General features: G+C 48.4%; 1 protein-coding gene across 5 annotated transcripts in view; it reads left to right on the forward strand.

Moving 5' to 3' along the window:
* The window catches only part of LOC120065325 (neurofascin-like), a 101892-nt gene that overhangs the window by 65622 nt on the left and 24180 nt on the right, over positions 1 to 12090 (forward strand). For all 5 annotated transcript variants that reach the window (XM_039016227.1, XM_039016230.1, XM_039016228.1 and 2 more), the window contains exons 13-24: positions 2438 to 2604; positions 3062 to 3209; positions 3465 to 3589; positions 4037 to 4081; positions 4454 to 4555; positions 4835 to 5032; positions 5170 to 5240; positions 5384 to 5606; positions 5814 to 5929; positions 6136 to 6346; positions 6491 to 6613; positions 6966 to 7139. In XM_039016227.1, the coding sequence (XP_038872155.1) occupies positions 2438 to 2604; positions 3062 to 3209; positions 3465 to 3589; positions 4037 to 4081; positions 4454 to 4555; positions 4835 to 5032; positions 5170 to 5240; positions 5384 to 5606; positions 5814 to 5929; positions 6136 to 6346; positions 6491 to 6613; positions 6966 to 7139 (1703 nt within the window). The remainder of the gene's footprint in view (positions 1 to 2437; positions 2605 to 3061; positions 3210 to 3464; positions 3590 to 4036; positions 4082 to 4453; positions 4556 to 4834; positions 5033 to 5169; positions 5241 to 5383; positions 5607 to 5813; positions 5930 to 6135; positions 6347 to 6490; positions 6614 to 6965; positions 7140 to 12090) is intronic.

Here is a 12090-nt window from a genome sequence, read left to right on the forward strand (position 1 = left end):
AGTTCTGTTTTACTCACAGATATAATTCAAACGGTTTTAGAAACTAGAGAGTGTTTTCTATCCAATAGTAATAATAATATGCATATTGTACGAGCAAGAATTGAGTACGAGGCCGTTTGAAATGGGCACCTTTTATCCGGCTACTCAATACTGCCCCTGCAGCCCAAACAGGTTAACTATTTGCACATCGTTACAGCACTGTACAGTCGTGGCCAAAAGTTTTGAGAATGACACAAATATTAATTTTCACAAAGTCTGCTGCCTCAGTTTGTATGATGGCAATTTGCATATACTCCAGAAAGTTATGAAGAGTGATCAGATGAATTGCAATTAATTGCAAAGTCCCTCTTTACCATGCAAATGAACTGAATCCCCAAAAACATTTTCACTGCATTTCATCCCTGCCACAAAAGGACCAGCTGACATCATGTCAGTGATTCTCTCGTTAACACAGGTGTGAGTGTTGACGAGGACAAGGCTGGAGATCACTCTGTCATGCTGATTGAGTTTGAAAACAGACTGGAAGCTTCAAAAGGAGGGTGGTGCTTGGAATCATTGTTCTTCCTCTGTCAACCATGGTAACCTGCAAGGAAACACGTGCCGTCATCATTGCTTTGCAAAAAAAGGGCTTCACAGGCAAGGATATTGCTGCCAGTAAGATTGCACCTAAATCAACCATTTATCGGATCATCAAGAACTTCAAGGAGAGCGGTTCAATTGCGCCCAAGAAAGTCCAGCAAGCGCCAGGACCGTCTCCTAAAGTTGATTCAGCTGCGGGATCGGGGCACCACCAGTACAGAGCTTGCTCAGGAATGGCAGCAGGCAGGTGTGAGTGCATCTGCACGCACAGTGAGGCGAAGACTTTTGGAGGATGGCCTGGTGTCAAGAAGGGCAGCAAAGAAGCCACTTCTCTCCAGGATAAACATCAGGGACAGACTGATATTCTGCAAAAAGTACAGAAATTGGACTCCTGAGGATTGGGGTCAAGTAATTTTCTCTGATGAATCCCCTTTCCGATTGTTTGGGGAATCCGGAAAAAAGCTTGTCCGGAGAAGACAAGGTGAGCGCTACCATCAGTCCTGTGTCATGCCAACAGTATAGCATCCTGAGACCATTCATGTGTGGGGTTGCTTCTCAGCCAAGGGAGTGGGCTCACTCACAATTTTGCCTAAGAACACAGCCATGAATAAAGAATGGTACCAACACATCCTCCGAGAGCAACTTCTCACAACCATCCAGGAACAGTTTGGTGACGAACAATGCCTTTTCCAGCATGATGGAGCACCTTGCCATAAGGCAAAGTGATAACTACAGTGGGGCAAAAAAGTATTTAGTCAGCCACCAATTGTGCAAGTTCTCCCACTTAAAAAGATGAAAGAGGCCTGTAATTTTCATCATAGGTACCCTTCAACTATGACAGACAAAATGAGAAAAAAAAATCCAGAAAATCACATTGTAGGATTTTTAATGAATTTATTTGCAAATTATGGTGGAAAATAAGTATTTGGTCACCTACAAACAAGCTAGATTTCTGGCTCTCACAGACCTGTAACTTCTTCTTTAAGAGGCTCCTCTGTCCTCCACTCGTTACCTGTATTAATGGCACCTGTTTGAACTTGTTATCAGTATAAAAGACACCTGTGTGGGAGAACTTGCACAATTGGTGGCTGACTAAGTACTTTTTTGCCCCACTGTAAGTGGCTCGGGGAACAAAACATCAATATTTTGGGTCCATGGCCAGGAAACACCCCAGACCTTAATCCCATTGAGAACGTGTGGTCATTCCTCAAGAGGCAGGTGGACAAACAAAAACCCACAAATTCTGACAAACTCCAAGCACTGATTATGCAAGAATGGGCTGCCATCAGTCAGGATGTGGCCCAGAAGTTAATTGACAGCATGCCAGGGCGGATTGCAGAGGTCTTGAAAAAGAAGGGTCAACACTGCAAATATTGACTCTTTGCATCAACTTCATGAAATTGTCAATGAAAGCATATGACACTTATGAAATGCTTGTAATTATACTTCAGTATTCCATAGTAACATCTGACAAAAATATTTAAAGACACTGAAGCAGCAGACTTGGTGAAAATTAATATGTATATCATTCTCAAATCTTTTTGGCCACAACTGTATATAGACATAATATGACATTTGAAATGTCTTTATTCTTTTGGAACTTCTGTGAGTGTAATGGTTACTGTTAATTTGTATTGTTTATTTCACTTTTGTTTATTATCTATTTCACTTGCTTTGGCAATGTTAACATACTGTATGTTTGCCATGCCAAAAAAGTCCCTTGAATTGAAATGTAATTGAAATTATAGAATGTAAAAGTTGTGAATGTGCGTGTGTGTGTGTGTGTCTTACCCTGAGTCTTACCCTGAATATGTTCCCCTCTGTGTGTGTGTGTGTGTGTGTGTGTGTGTGTGTGTAGGTTTAAGAATGGTCAGGGCAGTGGTCTGGACGGGGGTCAATACCGGGTCTACATCAACGGGAGCCTAGAGATCAAGCGTGCGCGGGTTGAGGACCAGGGTACATACACCTGTGTGGCCAGAAACATCCTGGGCAAGGAGGAGAACCAGGTCCGACTGGAGGTCAAAGGTTAGAGAGCAACCAATCTCATCACAGCACGACTTCATGCTTCTGTTTTTCTGTTTCCTTCTCAGACCAAATAGCCCCTGTGTTGTTGCCAAACATTTCCTGGTGCCTTATCAACCTATGTTGTTTCTCAGAGCAGATGACGTTACTTAGAGATTCACATGAGACAATCATATTCTGTAGTCTGGTTATTATACTCATTCATCCCATGTGGCCTTAATGTCATCTCATATCATGAGAAAAACCACTCTTAATCTAATTGGTTGAGCTCCAGCTGTTCAGGAATTCCATACAAGGCATTTGGCTTCCCTATCTATCCCCCTCATTTTTCCGGATATGTCTGTCCTGCGTCTGTCCTGCGTCTGTCCTGTGTGTGTCCTGTGTCTGTCCTGCGTGTCTGTCCTGTGTGTGTGTGTGTCCTGTTGTATCCTGTGTGTGTGGTGTTCACGGTTCGTTTCAGAGCCGACCCGTATCGTCAGGGCTCCAGAGCACCAGTCAGCAATTAGAGGCACCATGGCTCGTTTTGACTGCCGGGTCAAATCAGACCTCACCCTGCCCATCACTGTTACCTGGTTGAAGGATGACAAGCCCCTCTCTCTGGGATGGAGGTGAAAGACTCCCCAAAACACAAACAACTCAACAACAGTTTTCTCTATCATCAGCCTTTGAAGGCTCAAACTGTTGATTGAGTCCTGTGTCCATGGGATGAAATGCACAAACAATGCACGTACAAAAACACACAAAAACAGTAGTGTTGAAAGAGCATAGCTATAGTTGACGTGTAATAACACGTGATAGTGATGTTCTGTAATGTCATGTTATAGTGATGTAATAATATGTTTCCTTCCATGACTGGTCTGTAGGTTAAAGAAGGATGAGGATTCCCTGTCCATCCCTGATGTCAACGAGCAGGATGAGGGAACATACACCTGTACTGTTAAATCAGAGATCGACCAAGACACTGCCTCAGCACGCCTTACTGTGTTAGGTATACACAAACACACACGCACGCACGCACACACACAACACAAACACACACACACACACACAACACACACACACCTACACACAGCAGGTAGGACAAGTAGATGGCAGGTAGCCTAGCGGTTAGAGTGTTGGGCCAGCAGACACTCTTATCCAGAGAGACTTACAAGAGCAATTTGGGTTAAGTGCCTTGCTCAAGGGCACATCGGCATAATTTTCACCTTGTCGGCTCTGGGATTCAAACCAGTGACCTTTCAGTAACGCTCTTACCACTAGGCTGCCTGCTGCCCAAGTAGACAACAACCAAGGAGAAATGTGGGTTAAGTGCTAAGAGTGTATGTTAAATACACCAGTTGTAGTACTGTAGTGGATGGGGGTTCCTCCACGGTACTAATGTTCTGACTAACCTCTAACCTTTATCCTCTGACCTTTACCCCCTGCCCCCTCACAGAGGACGCCTCCCTGTATCCCTCACAGTCTAGTGCCTTGCCTGCAGGTAACATCTGTGGCCTTTTCTACCTCTCTCTCCATCTCTCTATTTCTATCCATCCCTCGCGCTGCTCTCTGTCTCTGTTTCTGTCTTTCCATCTTTTTTTCTCATAAATGTTTCTATGAGAGGGATATTTGTGTGTGTGTGTGTGTGTGTGTTCGTATTCGTGTGTGTGTACATATCAGTGTGTTTGTGCATACATTTGAGTGTGTGTGTTCATATTTGTGTTTGTGCATGCATGTGCACGTGCTTGTGGGTGTGTGCGTGTGTGTGTGTGTGTGTGTGTGTGTGTGTGTGTGTGTGTGTGTGTGTGTGTGTGTGTGTGTGTGTGTGTGTGTGTGTGTGTAGCACCTAACCCCATGGCCCTCCTGTGTGTAGACTATCCTGACCCTCCCATGGACCTGGAGGTGTCTGACCCTGAAGCACGCAGCATACGACTGACCTGGATACCTGGAGATGACCACAACAGCCCTGTCACACGTAAATACACACACACGGAACTACTCCCCCAATGTAACCACAATATATACAGTGCGTTCAACTGTTCCATGGCTTGTGTCACACCTTCCACCCCCTCCTCCCCTCTCTCTCTCTCTCTCTCTCTCTCTCTCACCCTCCCTCATCTCTCTCTCTCTCTCTCACCCCCTCATCTCTCTCTCTCTCTCTCACCCTCCCTCATCTCTCTCTCTCTCTCACCCTCCCTCATCTCTCTCTCTCTCTCTCTCTCTCTCACCCTCCCTCATCTCTCTCTCGCTGCAGAGTTCCTGGTGCAGTTTGAGGAGGACCGTTGGGAACCTGGCCAGTGGCAGAACCTGTCTAGTTACCCCGGAGACCTCAACTCTGTCATCCTGCAGCTCTCTCCCTTCGTCAACTACCAGTTCAGAGTCATCGCTATCAACTCTGTGGGCAAGAGCCGGCCCAGCCGCCCTTCGCAAAGATACCAGACCAGCGGAGCCTGTGAGTCACTCACCAGGAGGGAGGGATGGGGGGGGGGGGGGGGGGGGTGTTAGCAGGACTACAATACTATTATAGATAGAGGGAGGGAATTATGTTATAGCCAGAGAGATCACATTTTGTGCCCCTGTGTGTTTCAGCTCCTGATGCTATCCCTAGTGGCCTGAAAGGCTGGGGTACCAAGAACACAAACATGGAGATCAGCTGGGAGGTGAGTGAGAGTGAGTGAGTGAGTGAGTGAGTGAGAGACTGTTTGTCACTGTTTCAGCCTTTCCCCTTCATAAACAGTCATTATACCCTCAAAGACAAGGTTGTTCTAATTATAGTGCTAGTGTGTATTTTTGTGCACTCCAGCCCTTGTTGGACACAGAGCAAAACGGCCCTAACCTGCACTACTCGGTGTGGTGGAGGCGGAAGGATACGGGGGAGGAGTGGAACAATGTGACTACGGTGGGGGCGAAGCACATTGTCCACGACACAGAGACCTACGTTCCCTATGAGATCAAACTGCAGGCCAGGAATGACTTTGGACCCGGACCTGAGTCCAACATCATCATAGGGTATTCTGGGGAGGACAGTACGTACACTCACAAACCAATATACAAATGAAACAACATTTATTTTCTATTCATAATCATTTTTTCCACATTTTTTGCTCTCTTCTCTCACTCTCTTTCTCTCTTCCTCTCTCTCTCTCGCTCTCTCATTCTCTCTCTCTCACACACACACACACACATGTTCACTCATCATGCTGGTGATGTCCTACCTGCGTGTTTTTCCCCAGAGCCTACAGCCCCTCCTACAGACCTGCATGTGTCAAAGATTGACAGCACCAATGTCAACGTCCACTGGACTCCGGTAGACCCCAACACTGTCCTGGGAGAGTTCAAGGAGTACAGGGTGAGGACTGGACTCTCACGACTACACACACACACACACACACGCACACACACACGCACACACACACGCACACACACACACACACACAGGCACACACACACACACACACACACACACAGACACATGCACACACACAGACACAGGCACAGACACAGACACAGACACACACACCCTGTGACGACAGTGTGTGTGGCCCTCTCTCCCAGCTGTACTACTGGCGTGAGGGCAGCATGGTGAAGGGTCTGCATGTGAATAAAGAGAAGAAGACTAAAGGGTTCTACAGTACCGTGGCCCAGCCTACTGGCATATTGACAGACCTACAGCCATACAGCCACTACCGCATGTTTATGGTGGTCGCCAACAGTCGTTACGATGGGCCGCCTAGCAACCATGCGGAGTTCCATACCAAGGAAGGAGGTGAGACTGGGAGAGGGAAGGACGACACCAACTAGGGCACCAGACAAATGAATTGTGTTTTTACATCGTAGCAGACTCGCTCCTACACCCTTCAACACTCTCTTTCTCCCTCTTTCTCTCTCTTTCTCTCTCCTGTGTGTGTAGTGCCAGACCTTCCTCAGTTCTTTAAGATCGTCCAGAGGAGTCCAGACTCTATCCACCTGGAGTGGGACAAACCCCTGGAGCCTAACGGTATTCTGATTGGATACACACTCAACTATCAAGCAGGTGAGCCCTTCTGATTGGTTACACTGTCAATTACCAGACAGGTGAGGACTTCTGTTTGGTTACATAGTCAAGTACCAAACAGGTGAGCCCTTCTGATTGGATACACAGTGAGGTGAGCACTTCTGATTGGATAGATGACTGATGACAGGTGATCAGTTCTGGACAGAGTGGTATAGACTGAACAAGAAGTTACCGGGTCAGAAAGGTCTTTCTAATATTGATAGGAATCTAAGCTCATAACAGATATAACCTAATGTTAAAAAGAGATGATGGTATGTTGATAGATGGCACTCTGCATTAGCTGACTAGCTGTCTGTGTGTGTTGTGTGTGTGCGTGTGTGTGTCCCTGTAGTGAACGGGTCACGTGTGGGCCACATGCAGATGGAGAGTTTCCTCCCTAACGTGACAGCCTACAGACTCCGCTTGCCAGACCAAGCTATCCGCTACAGGTTCTATCTGGCGGCCCTCACAGAGGTGGGAGCAGGGAAGGTCTACACTGAGGAGTCTCCACATTTCACCAATGAAGGTGAGTCGCCTCACCACTGCATGCACACACACACACACACACACACACACACACACACACACACACACACACACACACACACACACACACACACACACACACACACACACACACACACTCACACTCACACTCTGGCTCACACACACACACTCACACTCTGGCTCACACACACACAGACACACACTCAACTCAGACCTTTTTGCTATTACACATACTCACATATGTAGACACATTGTTGTCCCCCACGATGAAATTGTCAGAATGTTCTCTTTCTATCCCCTCTTTGTCTCTCTTCCTCTCCTGTGGCTGACCTCTTATCTCTCTCTTTGTCTCTCTTCCTCTCCTGTGGCTGACCTTCTGTAGTGTCTTTTAACGCTTTGTCTTTCTCTCTCAGCCTCTCCGATTCCCACTCTGTTTTTCCCTCCTACACTAGCTGTCTCTCACTTTTCTTCCCCTCTTCTCTGTCTCCCCCTCTCTCGCACCTGTCTCCCCCTCCCCCCTCACCTGTCTCCCCTTAACCTGTCTCCCCTCCCTCTCCCTTGTCTCCCCCTCCATCTCCCCTGTCTCCCCGCCTCATCCCTCTACCCTGTCTCCCCCGCCATCTCCCTCTCCCCTGTCTCCCCCGCCATCTCCCCTGTCTCCCTCTCCCTTGTCTCTGTCTCCCCCTGTCTCTCTCTCCCCTATCTACCCCTGTCTCCCTCTCCCATGTCTCCCTCTCCCATGTCTCCCACTCCCCTGTCTCCCTCTCCCCTGTCTCCCACTCCCCTGTCTCCCTCTCCCCTGTCTCCCCCTCCATCTCCCCTGTCTCCCTCTCCCTTGTCTCTGTCTCCCCCTGTCTCTCTCTCCCCTGTCTACCCCTGTCTCCCTCTCCCATGTCTCCCACTCCCCTGTCTCCCTCTCCCCTGTCTCCCACTCCCCTGTCTCCCTCTCCCCTGTCTCCCTCTCCCCTGTCTCCCCCTCCATCTCCCCTGTATCCCCTGTCTCCCCTGCCTCATCCCTCTACCCTGTCTCCCCATCCATCTCCCCTGTCTCCCCCGCCGTCTCCCTTTCCCCTGTCTCCCTTGTCTCTGTCTCCCCTGGTCTCCCTCTCCCCTGTCTACCCCTGTCTTCCTCTCCCCTGTCTCCCTCTCCCATGTCTCCCACTCCCCTGTCTCCCTCTCCCCTGTCTCCCCCTCCATCTCCCCTGTCTCCCTCTCCCTTGTCTCTGTCTCCCCCTGTCTCTCTCTCCCCTGTCTACCCCTGTCTCCCTCTCCCATGTCTCCCACTCCCCTGTCTCCCTCTCCCCTGTCTCCCACTCCCCTGTCTCCCTCTCCCCTGTCTCCCTCTCCCTTGTCTCCCCCTCCATCTCCCCTGTATCCCCTGTCTCCCCTGCCTCATCCCTCTCCCCTGTCTCCCCCTCCATCTCCCCTGTATCCCCTGTCTCCCCTGCCTCATCCCTCTCCCCTGTCTCCCCCTCCATCTCCCCTGTATCCCCTGTCTCCCCTGCCTCATCCCTCTACCCTGTCTCCCCCTCCATCTCCCCTGTATCCCCTGTCTCCCCTGCCTCATCCCTCTCCCCTGTCTCCCCCTCCATCTCCCCTGTATCCCCTGTCTCCCCTGCCTCATCCCTCTCCCCTGTCTCCCCCTCCATCTCCCCTGTATCCCCTGTCTCCCCTGCCTCATCCCTCTCCCCTGTCTCCCCCTCCATCTCCCCTGTATCCCCTGTCTCCCCTGCCTCATCCCTCTCCCCTGTCTCCCCCTCCATCTCCCCTGTATCCCCTGTCTCCCCTGCCTCATCCCTCTCCCCTGTCTCCCCCTCCATCTCCCCTGTATCCCCTGTCTCCCCTGCCTCATCCCTCTACCCTGTCTCCCCATCCATCTCCCCTGTATCCCCTGTCTCCCCATCCATCTCCCCTGTATCCCCTGTCTCCCCTGCCTCATCCCTCTACCCTGTCTCCCCATCCATCTCCCCTGTCTCCCCCGCCGTCTCCCTTTCCCCTGTCTCCCTTGTCTCTGTCTCCCCTGGTCTCCCTCTCCCCTGTCTACCCCTGTCTTCCTCTCCCCTGTCTCCCTCTCCCATGTCTCCCACTCCCCTGTCTCCCCCTCCTCTCTGTCTGTCTGTCTGTCTGTCTGTCTGTCTGTCTGTCTGTCTGTCTGTCTGTCTGTCTGTCTGTCTGTCTGTCTGTCTGTCTGTCTCTCCCTGGGTGTTAACAGAATACTTTTTCAGCTCAGGTACTGATCACTCAGGTGTAGGTAACGGGAATTGCACAGCCCATCTGTCTGTCTATCTGTCTTACTCCTCTCCGACTCTGTCTCACTCCATTTTTGAGCAATGGTGACCAGCTCAAATTAGTGACCATGTCATCTTTGCATTTCCGTACTACTTTGCCTGGTGGACATATCATGATGACAGTGATGACAGTACTGATGACAGTAGTACAGACCCAGGCACTTTCTATCCTCACAAAGGGGTGGATTCATTTTATGCTGTAGGAAACAAACAAAACAAATTAGGGGGTAACTTTGAGGTCTGTCAAGGGTAAAACCGTGAGTTCTCTTCGAACAATCACAGTCTCTGCTTCAACCTTCAGTATTTTCAGTCACTTGTATATAGCAAAGTTGAACATGAATTGGAAATGTATTTCTATCCTAGTTGTGTGTGGTCCTGATGTACTGTAAGTCCAGGTCAGGATCCCCTGTAGTGTAGTCAGTGTCAACTTCCTGCTCTTTCTGAGGTTTGAACTGAACCCAATCCCTGATGGCACACTTTTCAATTTGAATCATGACATAATTTCCTGTCCATCACAAGCCTTGGATCTTGTGTACTGACTAAGCCGATGGAGTCGGCCCATATTGACGTGGATGCACTGTGGGGTGTGGGAGAGTCTTGCTTTCATTTTTAAGTGGAGATGTGAGTACATTTACGGGGTGGGGTGAGGGGGGGATTTAAGCTTATACTGCTCTTCCTGGAATTAATATCCATCATCAAACGTTCTCTGCTTCTCATTCACTGGCTTGCTCACTCACCGCTGCTTGCGCTTCAGTTTTCAAAGTGGCATGCTTCCATCTTATCTGTGTGTGTTTATTTCTGTGCTGGTGAGCGTTGCCAGCCCCTACTCTTCCTGGTCTCTGTGACGGGGGGGGGGGTCACAGGTAAGATATTGGGGTTCAACCCCTCTGAAAGGCAATGTCTCTGCCTTTTGACTGACACAGCCTGGGATTGGCACAGATTTTAGATTTGACATGGCTTGCGGCCAATGTGATCTCTGGCTGGCTGTTGAGTGTTACCTGGGCAACAAGGGTTCTTGAGCACCTGCCTGTACCGATGCCTTATTTTACTCTTCTTCCTCTTCTTCTCTCATGGCTGGCTCTCTCTAGCATGCTGCTTGTCATGGCTGACCTGGGGGAGTTTGGAACTATGCATGGGGGAGGGAGGAGGGAGGGATGCAGTTCAACAAGCATATGAGTTAATCTGCTCTCTAGTGGGATCCTCCAAATGGAGATGTTCATCCACTACAAGGTAAAAAGAAGCGTAACAAGAAGTCGTACAAAGAATGTATGCCCCTCTATGTTCACTGTAGATACTGTGATGATGATTTTCAAAATGGCTTCCAAAGAAAACAAGGCTCCTTTGTAATATCAGTAGGGTATCTAAATATGGATTTCCCATAACTTCCTGTTTATTCTAGAAGAAAATCCACACACCAAAGACCTCCTCTGTTTGTTGGTTTGGGCCAGGATGGAGTTGAGGAGTGTCATAACATCAGTTGGCCACATGGGGGCACTGATATTCCACTTTAAGACCCTCATCATGGGTTGTGTGATGAGTAAATGATTTATGATTACCTAGTCCCAGATAAATCCTTACTGTTGTATTTACCCACATGCATTTTATTATTAACTTCTAATGCCTAAAAGGACAATTATCTATAAAAAGTATATTTCTGTTGACCCCTTTTTGTTAATTGGACTATTGCCTTTTCCTTATTTCTGCACCAGTCAACAGTGCTGGTTCTGGGAAATTCCATATCACCTTTCTGCTCATTGTTTTATTGACTTTCTCTCTGTCTCTATTGGTGTGTGTGATTACCTGTGAGTTCCTGCTTTTCTCTTTAACCCTGTGCTCTCTTCCTCCTGCCCTGTAGTCGAGCCTACAGACGTCTCCGTGTCTACAACTGTCCCTCCTCCTCCTCCTCCCACTACTACCGCTGCTACTTCAACCATTAGTACTACTACTACTACTCCTACTCCTACTACTACTCCTACTACTACCACAACTGCTACTGCTTCTACTACTGCTACCACTCCTGTGTTGGTCACCAGCACCAAGCAAGCAGATACAAATGTGTTGGGTACATACAGTAGGCCTACCTGTTGTTTACTTTTAGTTCAGTCATTTTCTTCCATGGCAGTATAGATAAAATAGATTGACAATGGATGCCACCTTTAAAGAGACATTTTAAAGGTGTGTTGTGTTATTTGTATATCTTCCCCAAGATTCAAGTGATAAATGAATATGCTTTCATTTGAAGCATTTTGATTGGATACTCTCTCCTGACCAGGAAGGAAGCATTTGGAGGAACTGGCTGCGTTCCAATACCACTTCATTACCTTGTCATATCTCCTTGGAGATAGGTTACAGGAAATTAAGTCACTTTAAAGTATTGGAAAGTAACCATTAACTCAACGCTGTTCGGTCAGGCTGTGAGAATCCAACGTATACATATGAACAGTTAGAGGGTGTTTGTGGGCCGTTAACTCTGTTCAATGCCGTGTTCCTATTAAGGGGATACCTGGACTACTGGGCACCTCCATTACAAATCAGGACACCCCTAGAAGTGTTAAGGCATTAACTGTGGAGTGGACTCGACCAGAAGTGTTAAGAAATCACCGTTGACACTCCTTAAAAGTGTTCAAATATAACACTGGTACAATCCACTGTTTATAGGGCAACCTGAAATCTAACCCTAGC

Source organism: Salvelinus namaycush, chromosome 20 (assembly GCF_016432855.1).
Source record: "Salvelinus namaycush isolate Seneca chromosome 20, SaNama_1.0, whole genome shotgun sequence".
Lineage (NCBI taxonomy): Eukaryota > Metazoa > Chordata > Actinopteri > Salmoniformes > Salmonidae > Salvelinus > Salvelinus namaycush.